Here is a 16184-nt window from a genome sequence, read left to right on the forward strand (position 1 = left end):
AGATGTGTGTCGTTAAAACCGTCCGCCATCCGACACAGCCAAACAAATTAAATTGTGATGTGGACAAGCGTTTTAACGTGCCAATTGTTACTGTTTCCGCTCGACGGTAAGTTTAAGTACAATCCTTACAACTAACTTTAGCATTTGGATATGCTACGTTTGATTTGAAACTATGTCAAGCATCATGAGGACAAGATGTTGTACGACTACAGTAAATTCAACATTGTAAAAACTTATTTATTTTACCAGGTAAGGCCCACTGAGCTATCCAGCTCTTTTTCAGAAGTGCCCTGACCACAAATGATAGCAAAACGAAGTTGCATATCACGTGGAAGTGTATGGACGCCAAATATTCCTAAACGCATGTTTCTAAATGTGGAGGGAAAAGAACGGAGAACCGGAAATAAATCTACATGACCACGGGGAGAACATGCAAACCCCAAATATACAGCAGGCGTCAAGAGTTGGGATTTAACCCACGACCTCCTGTATACCAGGTGAGGTAGTTAACATCTCGCGACCGTGCTTTGGTCTCATGACCACCGACACTAACTGTGGCAGAAATTTACACACTTTATTGACGTCAGAGGGAGGCAAAACCTGCATGGCTGTGACACCATCGCCTTGGCAAAAAGCGCTGGTTTATTAGCGCCAAGTTTCAAGCGCCAGGTTTTGCTCAAACAGTTTGTTTGCCGGGTGGGTGAATACCTAACAAACAGGAACGCAACTTTACACGGTTTGTAATGGATGACCGTTACGAGAGTTATGGAAATCTCGCCACCCGTGCCGCCCGCTACCAACAGCCAGACGGACAGAGCCAACGCATTCACGCGTTCAACCCTCGCTACAACTTGCTAATCTAAATCTCGCCACGGGTGCCTCCACGTGCGTCACACGCCGTCATCCGACACACGCACCGGCCACGGACACCGGGTGGGCCGGCTTGCTGGCGGCCTGCGGCTGGTGCGGCCCCGTCTGGTGGTGCTGGATGACCTGCTGCGCCCTGGGCTGGTGGAGGAGCTGCCTCTGACCAGGAGCAGCAAACTGCGCGGCCGCCGGCACCGGCTGCGGCGGAGGCGGCGGGGGCGACTGCACCGAACGCAGCGCTGACGACACAGGCGGCTGCTGGAAATGCTGCTGCTGTTGCTGCTGCTGCGGGGAAGGTGGCATTTGCTGGTGCTGCTGCTGCTGTTGTTGCTGCTGCTGCGACCTCTGCTGTGGAGAGCGCTGAGCCCAGGCTGGTGGCGAAGGCTGAGGAGGTGACATCGGTGAAGGGTGCTGCTGATGCTGCTGCTGCTGCTGAGGCTGCTGCTGTTGAGGCGGCGGTTTGACACCGACCCCTCGCCCAGCCATCCCATGCAGGTGCTGAGCAGCTGCTTGTGGCGGCAGCTGGTACTGTGCAGGAGTTCGACCGCTCTGCTGCTGCTGCATTGGCCGCCCCTGCTGCTGTTGCTGCTGCTGCTGCTGCTGAGGCGACTGCTGCTGCATGCGCGAGTAAACGTTCTGTGGCTGCTGCTGCTGCTGCTGCAGCTGCCCTCGCTGTTGCTGTACAACGGCGTTTTGATGCTGAAGCTGTTGCTGCTGCTGTGGCGAGGGGGTGACGCGCGACTGCTGCTGCTGCTGCGAAATCGGCGACTGCTGCATGCGCGGCTGTGCCTGCGGGGAAGGGTACTGCGGCGAGAGTTCCGGCGGCGAGCCGTGCTGCGGGGACAGGTGAGGTCGATGCATCACGTGGTGGTGCTGCTGCTGCTGCTGCTGGTGGTGGTGCTGTTGCTGCTGCTGGTGATGGTGCTGCTGCTGCGAAGGAGGAGGAGGCAGAGAGTGCAGCATGTGATGCTGCGGTGAAGGCGGCCGCCCCATGTGATGGTGCCCTGGCACCTGTGTGCTGTGCGGGGCCGATGGTCTACCCACTCCGTGCTGCTGCTGCTGCTGCTGTTGCGGCGACAGGTGCGGCAGGCCTCTCTGCTGCGGTGGCGACTGCAGAGGGGTCTGGTGCGGTGACGGCATGGACTGGTGGAAGCCGTGGTGAGCGTGGCTCTGAGCGTGGAACGACATCTCCTGCATCATCGCTTGCACTCTCGCCTGCTGCTGCTGCTGCTGTTGCTGCTGCTGAGAAGAGTTCTGCATGTGGTGATGTGGCAACGAAGCAAAGGTGGGGAACATGAACTGCTGCTGCGGCTGCATTTGCGGAGGCTGCTGCTGCTGCATCTGCTGCTGCTGCTGCTGCAACAGTGAGTGCGGGAAAAGCTGTGTGGGCTGGATGATGTTGCCCGGCGAAAGGAGCTGCTGTTCTGAAGGTTGTGACAGCGACTGCCCATATACTTTCTGCTGCTGCTGTTGTTGTTGCTGCTGCTGTTGTTGCTGCTGCTGTTGCTGCTGCTGCTGCTGCTGCTGCTGCAGATGTTGCTTCATGGTCATCGGAGCATCGGCCTCCGGCTGGTGTGACAGCACCCCAGGAAAACCTGTGTGGTAGTGCCACACAAAAGAGTTACCACACACGCTGCGCAAAACGACGACAGCGGGAGGGCACTGCAGCCCCTACACCACACGTTCGACATATTAATCATTACAAATGTTTGTCACGGTTCATACACAAACTAATGAACTTATTGATCTTAGCGATAATTTTTTTAGCGTTCAGTAAATGACAATTGATTTATTACGTGCCCTATGCCCGACATTAAATACAACTGGATTGGCTCTAGCCCTAATGAATCCAGGTGCGAGCATTATTTACCAGATAACAAGAGTTTCCATTGCACTGCCACAGACCAATGAAGCACGGTTAATCCGCAGGCCGGATAAGCCGCAGACAAGTGATGAAGAGATTCAACTATTGTTGTTACTCTGCTGTAGCATTTGACAGAGGGGATTCATCTTCTTGGTTCTTTCGGTAAAGTCACGTAGAAGGGAAGTAATAAAATAATAAAAATAAAACATAATAAAATAATTCTCACGACGTTTCGGCCACAACGCAAGCAGCCGTTCAGCTGAGGACGGCTGCTTGCGTTGTGGCCGAAACGTCGTGAGAATTATTTTTATTATTTTATTACTTCCCTTCTACGTGTGACTTTACCGAAAGAACCAAGAAGATGAATCCCTGCAGTCACGAAAGCTTTAAATCGAAACAGAGGGGATTGATGCCTCCCGTCCCAGCACGCAGGCTTTCCACACCGCTGGGCTCATCCGCGCACAGTACCCGAGGGCATGGCGTCAGCGAGCGGCGATGGCAGCGGCTGCTGGATGACCGACTTGCTGAAGCTGGAAAGCCCCTCCAGGCAGCACACGTTGGGCAGCAGCGACTGCATCTGGGGAGCCGCCTCGGGTGATGGATCGCACGCCTTCAAATCCTGGAATGCACGCACGAACGCAAGGCCGCGACGGTTAACTCCGTGTGTGCACTGCTCCACCGCCATGGTAACCCCATCACCGAATGAAATTGGGATGCGCATTGTCTCGTTAATTTATCTTGTTATTTATATTCTCAACAACTTCACACTAATAATAATATCCAGGGGCCTGCCTTGGCTCCTCACACCCTCAACCAGTATATGTACAAGGACGGTTCTCTTGGAATTTCTCTTACTTGATACAGCAATCGTGCTGTGACGGTTCCACCTGAAGACGGAGGCTTGTGTTGCCTCCGAAACGTCGTGATTTTAATTTTATTTTACTTTTATTAATTTTAATTTTTTTTTACCTACGTGACTTTATCGAAAAAACCTAAGAATATTCTCACCAACCTCTGAGATTCCTTCAGAAAAGAGTGCAGCAACTTTCCCATCTCGTACCCTGCCACACAGCGTAATGCTTTTCGCGTGACAGTGAAACGCATTTAAATTCCCAGAGCTTAAAATTTTGCAAAAAATTAAGTGCGCAGAATCAAATTTCACGTGACAGATGCGTTTTGAGCGCAGTCATTGGTGGCCGTGCCAAGACCGTAAACTCGCATGCACTCGACAACACGGTTTAATAATGGCCAGTGGCTGAAATCTGGATTCGAATCCAGGATCTGAAGAGTGAGAGATCAGCGCTGTTGGCTGCGAGCCCTCCGAGCGGGCTTACCCTTTTGTGAGTGATAATGTCGCTTTGTGTTGCTTCAACGCGTCTACTCACGGCCATGTGGTTCACCTGCAACATATCCAGGTCGACGCCACCTGCCTGGATGGCCGGCATTACCTTGGCAGTCATTTCTGTTGAAGCAGAGAGGGACAGGGGATCATAGTTAAAATAAGTAAAACGTTTATATAACAAGCTGTTCTCCACAACAAAATCCTCCTTCTTCTTGGTTCTTTCGGTAAAGTCACGTAGAAGGAAAATAATAAAAATAAAACATAATAAAATAATTCTCACGACGTTTCGGCCACAACGCAAGCAGCCGTCTTCAGGTGGAGAACAGGTCTGTCAAGTAGACAGAGTCTGATTAAGTGCGCAGACCTGTTCTCCACCTGAAGACGGCTGCTTGCGTTGTGGCCGAAAAGTCGTGAGAATTATTTTATTATGTTTTATTTTTATTATTTTATTATTTTCCTTCTACGTGACTTTACCGAAATAACCAAGAAGATGAATCCCTGCAGTCACGAAAGCTTTAAATCGAAATAAAATCCTCCTTGATTCAAAGCTTCAAATCAAACATCTCAGTTGCACGATGTCCAAAAACTGTTTTCTTAATTTCCAAAACGGTTTTCCCGAGCCCTCATTACTTTGATAGTGCATTGCCTTTGAGCTGTACGCCTTTTGGCATCCTCTGGTCGAGCACCAATTGGGTAGAGGCTCAAAAGAAAGCCGTCCCTTGGTGTGGACCAATCAGTTTCAAGGACAAAGCATATATTATCATAGTGTTTTTTTTGCATTTTGACTGCAAGTATTGTGGTTAATGCAGACATGAATCCTTGTAAAAAGGTTTCAGTTTTGTTGCCAGAAAAAAGGGGAAAAACCCGATTATTAGAATCTACAGGTTGTTAAGATTTTTTCACTTTGCTTTATTTTACGTGAAGATTTTCTTTCAATACTCTACGGAAAGGATAAAAGTTAGTTTTCTCTCTCTGTGTGTCTCTGTCAAATTTCACACTTAACTTCTAATTTAGCAATCTCTGGAGAACGTAATCAACCAGGCTATGGCGTTAACTGTGTGTTAGCCGACTCTCTGCGTTGCATTACATAACATTTCCAAAAAATTGGTAAGTTTGTTTTCTCAAACTGCCTATTTATCTCTCTCAAAATTTACCAAGCTCTCATAGGTCCATTCGCTCTTGCTCTCCACCGGCCGCTTCAGGGTGGATTTCCACACAAATCTCTCTAAAATCTACCAGTCTTGCTGGGTCTTTCTCTCCCCCTGCCGCTGTGGAGTGGATTTCCACACAGCTCTCTCATTGACATGCTAATTTCTCTGCTCCAGCAGACCCACCTCTCTCTCTGCCCCCACCCCCCCTCTCTCTCTCTATTTAAGGCCACGACATTGGATCTCTGTCTGTCTGTGTTGTCTCTCTCTGCTTGCGTGTCTGTCTGTGTGTCTGTGTTTTGTCTCTCTCTCAAATTTAGTTCGACCTGATGACGATTGCTTGTGTTGAATCGAAACGTCGTATTCTATTATTTAATTTATTTTCTTTCTACGTGACTTTACCGAAAGAACCCAAAAGTACAGATTCAATGACAATTTTTTTGGGTTCCAGGACTGTTTATATCAAATTAATTTTAATAACACGGGGTGTCAAATTAAGGGAACAACAAAAAAAAAGTCCTAAGCCTCACAATTTAGGGCAACAAGTCCACCCTCTTCCCCTACCGTCAATCTTTCACGGGGTAAAAAAAAAAGCGGAGAAACTGATTAGATACAATTCACATTCTATACGATGACGCGGTAAATCTTCAAGATACTAAAGTTGCAGCCTAACGGCTCGCACACACTGCACTATGAACCTGCCAATCAAGAGTTTGCGTCAAGGTCCAAATTTGCCAAAGAATAGAAGGAACCCGCTGTGCAAAGGTTAATTGGTAAAACCACAAAGCAACATCATCCCCTCGCCGCTACTGGCAGACTACACTCGTCTGCCAAACACTGCACGCCTAGGCGATAGCCTTGCCCTACGTATGTTGAACTTCTTTCGCACCGTACGTAGCCAACCGTGCTAAATCGTTGGTGCAGGGGGAAGGAAAACAAGAGAGCGGTGCGCGAACACCACGTGTACCACCGAGGTGATTGAACCGATTGAATCGTCACGCCCCTCGGAGGAGAAACGTCATTCCGCTGCGAGTGAGGCCGTCGCAGTGACCTGTCTCGGAGTCGCTCTCCGACGAGCTGGTGCTCTCGCTGCTGCTCTCCGAGCCCGACGAGCTGCTCGAACTGCCGCTGAGCCGAGGGGCGCCGACTCCCTCCAAGCTGGGGTCCCTCCGCTCTGCCGGTGGAGAAAGCGCAACGGGCACGGCAGCACGCGTGAGATCGACTCGTACGCACACACGCACGAGCTTGGCTCGTACACACGCACGCCAGCGCGCGTGAGCTCGGCTCGAACGCAAGCAAGCACACACGCATGCCAGCGCGCGTGAGCTCGGCTCGTACGCACGCACACCGCGCCTGCCATCCAGCGCTGGAGAGGCTAAGGGCTGGTGGACCGTGTGGAATCATTAACGACTCAAACGAGGACTGTCGCGACAGACCACAGTTGGTATCGTGATTACCGTCATACACCGCAAACTGATATTGTATGGCACGGTATGAAAATGTTATCGTGGCAACCCTTTATAGTGTTATTTTCTGGAAGAAAACGATACTAATGGATTCCGTACTCACCGTGGAGAATTATCCAGTAACAAATGGTTAAATGTACAATTTCTCGAAGGCATTTTTCACTTCAAAAAGTGATGCTTGGCCAGATACCTTTTTTGGGTTTTTTCATGAAGTGCCCACTGGGGTCCAATAACCTCTTGTCTGCATCCTTCTTGTCATCGGAATCTCTCCGCTTACGTTTTTTTGCTGCAAATGACAAGAAATCAGGCAGAACTTGAAATATATGTATAAAAATCATTAGTACACCAGGTAAACAAAAAAAAAAGATTAACTTTTTTTGCATAGCCACACTTTTCAAATCTTACAAAGCCCCATGCCATTGGATTAAAGACGGAACGCCACACAAAGGTATAAAAAGCTATTGAGTATATATGTTGAACGTATTTCACGCTAATCGGAGGTGCGGGAGAAGGATAACAAACTAAACACAGACAGGTACATATGCTGTTTGTCCTGGGCTGTAGACCGGTGCCTGGGTCTACACAGCAGTGCGCTTAACCACTGCGGAGCCACCGCTCCACCCTGCCGTGTGCACGAAGCTTCATTAACGACGCTCTCGGTGACAGATGCGTAAGCACGTCTGTTTCCAAGCGGTGGGCCCCCGTGTGACCGACCGCAGGCCGCGCGAGCCAAATCCGGCCAAAGGGGCCTGTAAGTTCCCCACTGCCGCTTCCAAACCCAACCACGCGGGGATCCGTGTTCCACGCGAATAAATGAGAAACGCACAGAAGGGCTTGGGCTGCTTCTTGCGCAGGCACGACACGACGTATCTCTCGAGCTCGCGCAGCGTCGACGGCTTCAGCGTCTCGAAGTCGATCTCGATCTCGTCCGGGTTGGACTCGCGCAGTGAGGGCTCGCGCGCCTGGATGATGTGCACCACGCGGCCCAGCTTGTCGCCCGGCAGCTTGTTGATGTCCAGGCTCAGCTGCCGCTTCTCGTCGTAGGTCATGGGCCGCGAGTCCTCCACGCCGCCGACGCCAATGGCGGCGACGGCGCCGATGACGCCGCCGCTGATGACGCCGCTGCCGACGCCGCCGCCGGCATCTTCGCTCAGGGGCGCCTCCTCCTCGGATTCAAACTGCAGAGCGCCAGACTTGAGCTTCTTTGGAGGCCTGTGACAGTGCGGGCGGAGGAGGGGGCAGCAGTTTCATTGTAATTCGTCTCATCACCATCATCATTAATCCACTGCCGGATGAAAGCCACCCAAAGCTGTTGTCATCCTTCACGCTCCTGCGATGCAGCAATTATGCAGGCACCTACGCACGATGTTATTCTCCCTCACAGACCATCATTCCTTCTCTTGACGTGTTCTACCCAAGCTCACTTACATTTTTAAATGGCTAATATGACGTCTATCACTCTATGTCCGTCCTTGTGGAAGAGGTGCGTAGATGAAACGTTCGTCATCTGGCCACATGGCCGACCAGCTCTGAACCAATTCCTCAACCACATTAATTCCATACACTCAGCCATCAAATTCACCATGGAGGTGGAAAAGGATGGCAAGCTAGCATTTTTGGATGTTCTATTCGAAGAGACCAGATGGCTCAATGGGACACTGTCTACAGGAAAGCAACTTATACGGATGCCTACCTAAAACCTGACTCCCACCACCATCCATCCCAGAATTCTCTCATCAAAACTCTACACCATAGAGCTCGATGCATATCCGACCATCATCACCTAGCCAGTGAACTGAAACACGTGCACCAAGCTCTCAAGATGAATGGATATTCGGACCATACAATCCGTAAAGCTATCACCCCAACCGTTGGGAAAGAACCATCTGAGGACCCAATCAAAAACCATCACCTTGCCATACATAGCAGGGGTCACCAAAATCTTGAGCAAACACAAGATCCAGGCTCGATTTAACACAGTACATAAAATTCGTGATCTGATCTCATCTGTGAAGGATAGGATCCCTGATAGGCAATACCCCAGCGTGTCTACAAACTAAGCTGTGTCTGCGGCAATAATTACATTGGGGAAACTAAGCGACATGTCTCGGTCCGTGTTCGTGAACATAAGGCAGATCTGAAATACGGTAGGACCAATACCTCGGCCGTGCCTGATCTTTGTTTTAATGCGGTGGGCTTACACGAAATACATTTCTCTAACAACAAAGATTTGTTCATGAAGCCACCCATATATACAGACACAGACACAATTTCAACCGAGAGGATGGGTACAAACTCAGCAATCATTGGAAAGACGTTATCAACCAGTTCAAGCCTTAACTGACTGTGATGTTCCCATCCTGCCACGTTCCGATGTTAATTTATAATTTTTTCCCCGTGGCTTCGGCTCTCCGATTTCACATCAACAGGTTTAATTTCTCGCGCCAACGTGGCCACCTCTGGACGCCGGCCTCTGCGTCGCGGTGGCTCTGCTATCTTACATGAACATGCTAATTTATCATATTAACAAAGCCACCCGCGCACTCGTCGCAGAGGCCGCTCTCCGATCTTACATTAATAAGTGAGGGCTTCACCATTCTGGCGAATTGCCCGATGATGCTGGATGTAATTACCAGCGAAACGTCGTACTCAAAAACTGTAAATGTTCTGGATTCACTCTTCAACACACCGGTGGGCTAAAGTAGTGAACTATTTGTCTTTTGTCAACGTGACACTTGTGCCGATTGGCCGTGTCGGGTGGTGGAGGGTTACGACACATTTATAAATAACGCGATCTAACCCAAAAACGTTTATTATGAATAATATTGGTCGCGAAAGCCTCCGTGTTAAACCAATTTCTCACATTAACATCACTAGCCCCGCTCACTTCGTTTATGACCCTAGGACTACGCCCTATAAAACAGTCTGGATTCAGCAGCTTTCCTTCTGATGATGATCGCTTGTGTTGTGATTGAAATGTCGTACTTTTTATATTTATTATTTTTATTAATTTATACCTATCTACGTGACTTTACCGAAAGACCCGAATAATTTGTTTAAGGTCTCCAATCCATGCTTAAATCTTCCTCAGTAGAATTCCGAGCACGCGCCTAACATTAATAATAATATAACATTCAAAAACACTATTTATACACAACATGCCCAATAAATTACACTCCTCTGCCCTGGCCAACACTACACCTGGCCAATTTCATCGCCATAGTGCTAACGTTTACATACCCCAGCAGGTACTCATTTAAGGTTGCGTCGACCTACAGGAGGCTCAAGCCCGGTAGAAATATTCATCAGTGATGTCAGTCACGAGTGGTCGGGAATCAACCTTGGGTCGACAGGTTTGTAGGGCGGCGCACTAACCACTGGACTGCCGCTTCTCCATCCCCTAAAACAACAACCGCGGTCGTCATTCGCCACCGAGTGCCGATGACTTCACCACAGCACTTGTGCCAAGCTCGGTGAGCTTTCGAGGCCATCACCCGAAGCGCGGAAGAACTCGCTGGCAGGGCACCGCGACAGACCCCGACGGCGATCACAATGCGCACACGCACACACAGAGGCACCTGCGCAGGAAGCACGGCAGTGCACCAAATCGAGGGCCTTACTTGCCACTGTTGCTGTTGGGCTTTGCCACTGGCTTCTTGGGCTGACCCAGGGGTTTGTTCTTCTGCAGCTTAAGCTTCTTGTCGTCCTCTTCAGCGCCCTCCTCCTTCCTGCGGGGTTTCTCCGTGCGCTCGCGATCCTTCTCTTTCTTCTTCTTCTCTTTCTTCTTCTTGGGCTTGGAGATGGGCGCCTGGGACAGCGAGGCCAGCTGCTCGTGCAGTGCCTTCAGCTGTCACAAGACAGAGGTGATTTAACATTTAAAGATGACGGTGAATGCTGCATCGTGGGTACAAAACACTTTGTGACGATCGCACAACCGGCAGGAGAAATCAAGCGAGTCGCGTGCTTCCCAGCGACGCGCGATTGTCCTTGGAATAATTAATTTACCCAGAATGCTACACTCAAGGCCGCGATTCGGGACGACGGGTTGAAAATACTACACTCTCAGCCACGCGGGCGAGATGGCGTAACACGGCGCGTGGCGTTTGTCGAGTTCTTATCTTTGTTCACAACAACTTGGGACAGGAGGCTGCAAAGTCAGGCTAAAGCAAGATGTCATCGGGCAAACAAAAGTTGAGTACGCGTTCACTGAACAAAAGGGATTCTTTGGGGGACACGACATTAAGGTTTCTGTATGAAGAAGGCAATAATTGTAGGTGGATCAGGATCAAATTTAAGAAATATCCACTAGGCCACAGCTCCCCAAGTGATCACAACACACCGACACAAACACCCCATTTCCACTGCCACAACCGCAGTACGGTTGCTTTTCCATCGGTTATATTCGGAACAAAAAAAAGCCACCTGAATCCAAACTGGGGGCCAAGCAGGTCCAGAGTTGGGGCTAATCACACGTTCAATGTGTGCGACGTCAGTCAGCACGGCGACGCGTCCTCTCACGTGCGCGTGACGTCGACTCGCGCAGTCAAAAAAAACAAAACCTGCCGCCTCCTTGAGCCGCACTGGGCTGGCACGAGGAAGCGCCCGGCGAGGCTCGGCAGTGCAATGGAAAAAGCAATAAAGAGATAACATTGTTACAGCACCTGCTCCTGCAGCTCGGCGAGCCGATTGGCTCTCTCCTTCTCGGACTCGTCCGAGCTGTCGCTCTCCGAGGTGCTGGGGCTGCTGCTCTCGCTGGACGAGGGCACCACGACCTCGGGAGCAGGCGGCGGCGGAGGGGCGGCCGTGGGGGCGGCAGTTGCGGCGGCGGGTGCCACAGGTGCAGGAGCAGCAGGAGCAGCAACAGGAGCAGCAGCAGGGGCAGCAGCAGGGGCAGCAGCAGGAGCAGTAGCAGGAGCAGGAGCAGCAGGAGGAGGAGGCTGGGCGACCACCACCGGCTCATCGGGCATCTTAGCGAAGCGCATCTCAAACACGTCCTGCGAGCAAACATTTGAGATTAATGCGAGGAACCAGCCCTGGGTCCCAGAGACCCAGCCAGGACGATGTCTTTGGAATCATACACACACTATAAGCTCCTGCAAGACGTTATACTCAACATTTAACGTCTTATTGCATCAAGGGATGAGTCATTTTGTGAGGTAATATATATTATTGCTTGTAGAGTGTTGTGCGCTTGCATCCTCACGTTAAACATGGTCCAATGTGAGCTTGAATGGTCAATCATTATAATGGTGGTAAATGATAAGTTAACATTTGTCACAGGTATTTCATTTTCATGAAGGACCATTATTATTAGAACCCTCTTGTACACTAGATGTTCATTGTACACATATATTCATATATAACGAAGAGAGGGGAATGCTATTTATCATTGCAAATATAGAAACATAAAATCACTATCTTTGCAATGTTGTTTGTTTGGATAAGCACTGCTGATTCAATTAAACATTAGTTTAAAAACCAATAGGCTAAAAAACATCACAGCCAGCTAAATAAATGTATTGGTCCTATATAGTTTAGGTTATTCAATGAGGTGCATGTAGGACAGAGTGAAGAAGGATAAGTAATCCGCACGTGATGAAGTCCACTCAGTCACACAGAGAGCTCTCAATCAGGACGCCCAAGCTTGGTGGTGTTTCATTCTTCACCTGAGGACGGCTGCTTGCGTTGTAGCCGAAACGTCGTGAGAATTATTTTATAATGTTTCATTTTTATTATTTATTATTTCCCTTCTACGTGACTTTACCGAAAGAACCAAGAAAATGAATCCCTGCAGTCACGAAAGCTTTAAATCGAAATTCAGGACGCCCTTGTCAAAACATAGCTTCAATGGCACCATGGTCCTGTTTAAGAACGCATCTCGCTAGATGGGAAAGCCAGCCTCTGTTTACTAGCCAGGAACAACCGCAACAGATGATCCGCGACTACACAAGACACACGGCGTGCCGTGCCGAGCGTGGGAGGTGGGCCGTTACCTGCAGCTTGCGCGCCATAGCCACCACCTCGTGGTCAGGGGGGTTGTACTTGTAGCAGTTGGAGAACATGAGCCTCATGTCGTCTGCAAACTCGTGGGCCGCGGCGTATTCCCGATTGTCCAGCTTCACCTGAGCACGGGGGCATTTGCGGGAACAAAACGCAACGCGTCTTCGTCGACACCGCTAAGCCTCCGCGTGAAGCGGTACATCTCGCGGGTGCCGGAACACGTGGGGGTATTTAAACACATTCTTGCGGAGGGAGCTGGTAGGAACGTTGGGTTGCTCGGTCAATGGCCAGGGTCAACGGCGGCGTGGTGTATTCCGCAAATATGCCCGACTGTGAGGGCGGGCACAAGCCGGCGTGAGTAGGTTAAACGTTGAGTTTTATAAGGGCATCACGGGGTGACCAGCCCCTCCCTAACCAGCCCCACCCCTCCCACCCCCCACCCAGCCCCTCCCCACCCTCCCCTCCTAGCTCCTCCCCACCCTCCCCACACAGTCCCTCCCCACCCTCCAGTCTCCAATTTGTGCAGGAGCATCACAGCTACATGACTGACATTATAAATACGTATCTTCTAGATAATTTCCAGCAAAAAGTGCAGCTTGCAGAACAGAGGAGTGGCTCAATCGTTTTGTTGCATTTTAAGATGGGACTCACCACGCGACATTTTAGACACTTTGCAGCCAGTGGCTAATTGGCCTGTGGAGAGTGGCGTCCCAAATGCACGTACAGGCAGTCCCCTACTTACGACGGAGATGCGTTACGACGACCCCATCGTAAGTCGAAAATATCATAAGTCGAAGATGGCCTAGCCTACCCAGGAATCTTAAAGAATGGTGATAATTGAGCAAAACAGAGCAATTTACAGTACCGTACTGTATAAACTATATACTGTATACTGTATTGCACGGTAAAATGTAAAGTAAAAAAGTAAAAAAACCAAGGTAAATTCTTAGCCTACCTATATGAACTGCAATGTATAGAAAGTTTTTTCAGGAAACAATCCTATCTGCTATAAAAACTTTTGAACGTATCGAATCGTGGTAACCTTAAAATGAAATCGTAACGTTTCATATTGTACTGTACTCACCAAGATGCTGTCCGTCGTCGGCATACTTGAATCACGTTAGGTTGTTGATGGCAATTTTGTCGTATCGCTATCACCATCGTAAGATCGAAATATCGTAAGTCGGACCATCGTAACTCAGGGACTACCTGTATTTGTAGGAGGGCAATGTATTGGAGCCAGCTGTCAAAACTCTGCATTTGAGCCTCGGCAGAAAGAGTCTCTCACTTGCTACCAGATTTCTTGCCATCAATGCCCAACAACAACAACCACCATTCGCCACTAAGTGCCGGTAACGTCACCAGGGCGCTTGTGCCAGGCTGTGTGCACGTTAAGGCCACGTGAAGTGTCGAACTCCCGCTGGTAGGTCACGGGACAGACCCAGGTGCCGTGGGTCGACTGACTAAGAGGACTGGCCGATGCACCACCTGTGCCCCACAAGTTTAGCTGGATATTTTTCCCGTGGCTTTCTGGTAATTAATTGAAGTTGGAGGGGTTACCAGCCCCTCGCACCCATCCAGAGCCCCCATCAATGCCCACACACACACACAAAAAAAATCCCCATTGTTAAAAAGCAGTAACTTTAGCTAAGCCTATCTCAATAAATTACCAAATGTGTCAACCGCATCGGCTTTGGAGAGAGTTCCCCCCCCCCCCCCCCCATCACATCCGCAGCCTCGTGCCCTCACGTAAATCCTAGATCCCCCCCCTCCTAATCGCCGATTATGGGCGACGCGGATTTGGCGGTGACACAGCCGCACAATAGCCGGCTCTTGTTAAAATTGCACAGAGGATGTGTAACCTTGGCGAGGAGCAAAAGGAATGGCTTTGTTTGGCATCGCCCACGGATGAAGGGTCGATTCATGACAAAATACCGATGGCATTTGGACGAGCTTTAGATTTACAAAGTGCGCGCGCACACTTTCCTTACGCCCATTCAATAACAGATTTACAACTTGTGACAACATTGGATTTTTGTTTGAGCTACAAATAAACAACATCTCAAGCTTGTCGCCATTAGAGGGTGCTCAAAAAAGCGCCTCCCCCAAAAAGGTGGTTTTGGCCTACTCTTCCACACTGGCCAGACATCTAGGCACAGGTGGTAAAAATACCCACATTATACACCACCACACGCAACCTGCCAATTCACCGTGTTGTACCCATTCGTAATCCTGGGCAGACAGAAGCGGTGAGGATTTAAGAAATGTGCCCAGATTTTAACCGCCTCGCCGGAAGACGGAATCAAACCGGCGACCTCTGGAAGGCAAGTCCAGCGTGATGACCATCAGCATCCCTGTGAAAAATGTGCGCGCTGGCCGTTATTCTAGCTACGTGCCAGCGACAGGGTCCCAACTGCGCTTACCTTAACGGTGCTCAGGTCCATGGGGTGCTTGATAATGTCGTGGTAGTCGTGAAGACCGAGGGACTCAGCGTCGACCGGCTTGTAAAAGGGCCACGCGTATGCCGCATGCTTTTTCGCAAGCATTTCCTGCAGAGCAAAACACGGTCCACAGGGAATATCGACCGTCACGAACCTCGTGCCATGCATTCCACTGTGGTAACGTTGGGTCAATGAGATTCTATATCCAAGCGGATCCGGTTACAGATATCCTACCGACTTCGAATGATCCCTCTTAATGATTAGAATGTTGTTCGCGAATCAGACGAGCTATGTTCGATAAAGCATATCGGTCAAGTGTTCAAAGATGTAGCGAGTGCATTGAGATTGGTGGCAGACATGCAGATGCTTTTAAAGACAAAATGTTACTTTCCCCATTGTTTTCCCCCATTATTTGAGCGGGGTATTTATAAACGGACCACTCTGCATTTCAGCCAAGGAATGTTTAAAGCTCGGCAATCGTCCACAAAAAGCCAACCCCTGGCAATTTAGCGACTTAGGCTAAACCTTTTGCATGTAGGCGTGAAGCTCAACAACAATGGCCTACTGTGGAGAAAAATCTAATTGGAATAATAAAGACTGCGAAAGAGACGACTTTTTTGTCGTTAAAAACATGCGTCGTCGATGGATTAACTGGGAACAATGATGACCGTCGTGTAATTCACACTCGTGCTTGTTTAAAATGTGTTGCGTGTTAGTTGATCCCGATTTGTGTTATAGTACTAACAGAAACACTGTCACATTACTCTCTCAAAACTAAGTGCCTGTAACACTCAATGAGGCATGAAAGTAAAGCAAATTTTACTCCTAACCCACCCAGCCCCTGGGCCCATGAGACATGTGGCTTGCTTGGTACCACCTGGGCTGAAATATACTCCTAATGTCCAACCGAGAGAATTGTCCACCACAGGCAGACAGAAACACCATATGTTTCCCATACACACTTCATATGTCATACTCCGTTGTGTGTTTCATATCATGTGATTTTTTTTCCTCTCAAAAAACGATCATTTCCATCAAACGAAAAAGAAGCACCCT

At 49.5% G+C, this 16184-nt stretch overlaps 1 protein-coding gene across 6 annotated transcripts in view; it reads right to left on the reverse strand.

Moving 5' to 3' along the window:
- The window catches only part of LOC133354605 (bromodomain-containing protein 4-like), a 44869-nt gene that overhangs the window by 6105 nt on the left and 22580 nt on the right, over positions 1–16184 (reverse strand). For 2 of the 6 annotated variants that reach the window (XM_061571581.1, XM_061571580.1), the window contains exons 9-18: positions 15111–15236; positions 12681–12809; positions 11349–11681; positions 10308–10534; positions 7514–7899; positions 6878–6973; positions 6225–6395; positions 4117–4193; positions 3200–3350; positions 918–2462 (exon numbers count right to left, since the gene is read on the reverse strand). In XM_061571581.1, coding sequence (XP_061427565.1) covers positions 918–2462; positions 3200–3350; positions 4117–4193; positions 6225–6395; positions 6878–6973; positions 7514–7899; positions 10308–10534; positions 11349–11681; positions 12681–12809; positions 15111–15236 — 3241 coding nt within the window. The remainder of the gene's footprint in view (positions 1–917; positions 2463–3199; positions 3351–4116; positions 4194–6224; positions 6396–6877; positions 6974–7513; positions 7900–10307; positions 10535–11348; positions 11682–12680; positions 12810–15110; positions 15237–16184) is intronic. The other 4 variants (XM_061571582.1, XM_061571585.1, XM_061571584.1 and 1 more) reach the window with 4 other exon arrangements.

This window comes from Lethenteron reissneri, chromosome 48, assembly GCF_015708825.2.
Source record: "Lethenteron reissneri isolate LAM-NWPU_2019-01 chromosome 48, ASM1570882v1, whole genome shotgun sequence".
Classification (NCBI taxonomy): domain Eukaryota; kingdom Metazoa; phylum Chordata; class Hyperoartia; order Petromyzontiformes; family Petromyzontidae; genus Lethenteron; species Lethenteron reissneri.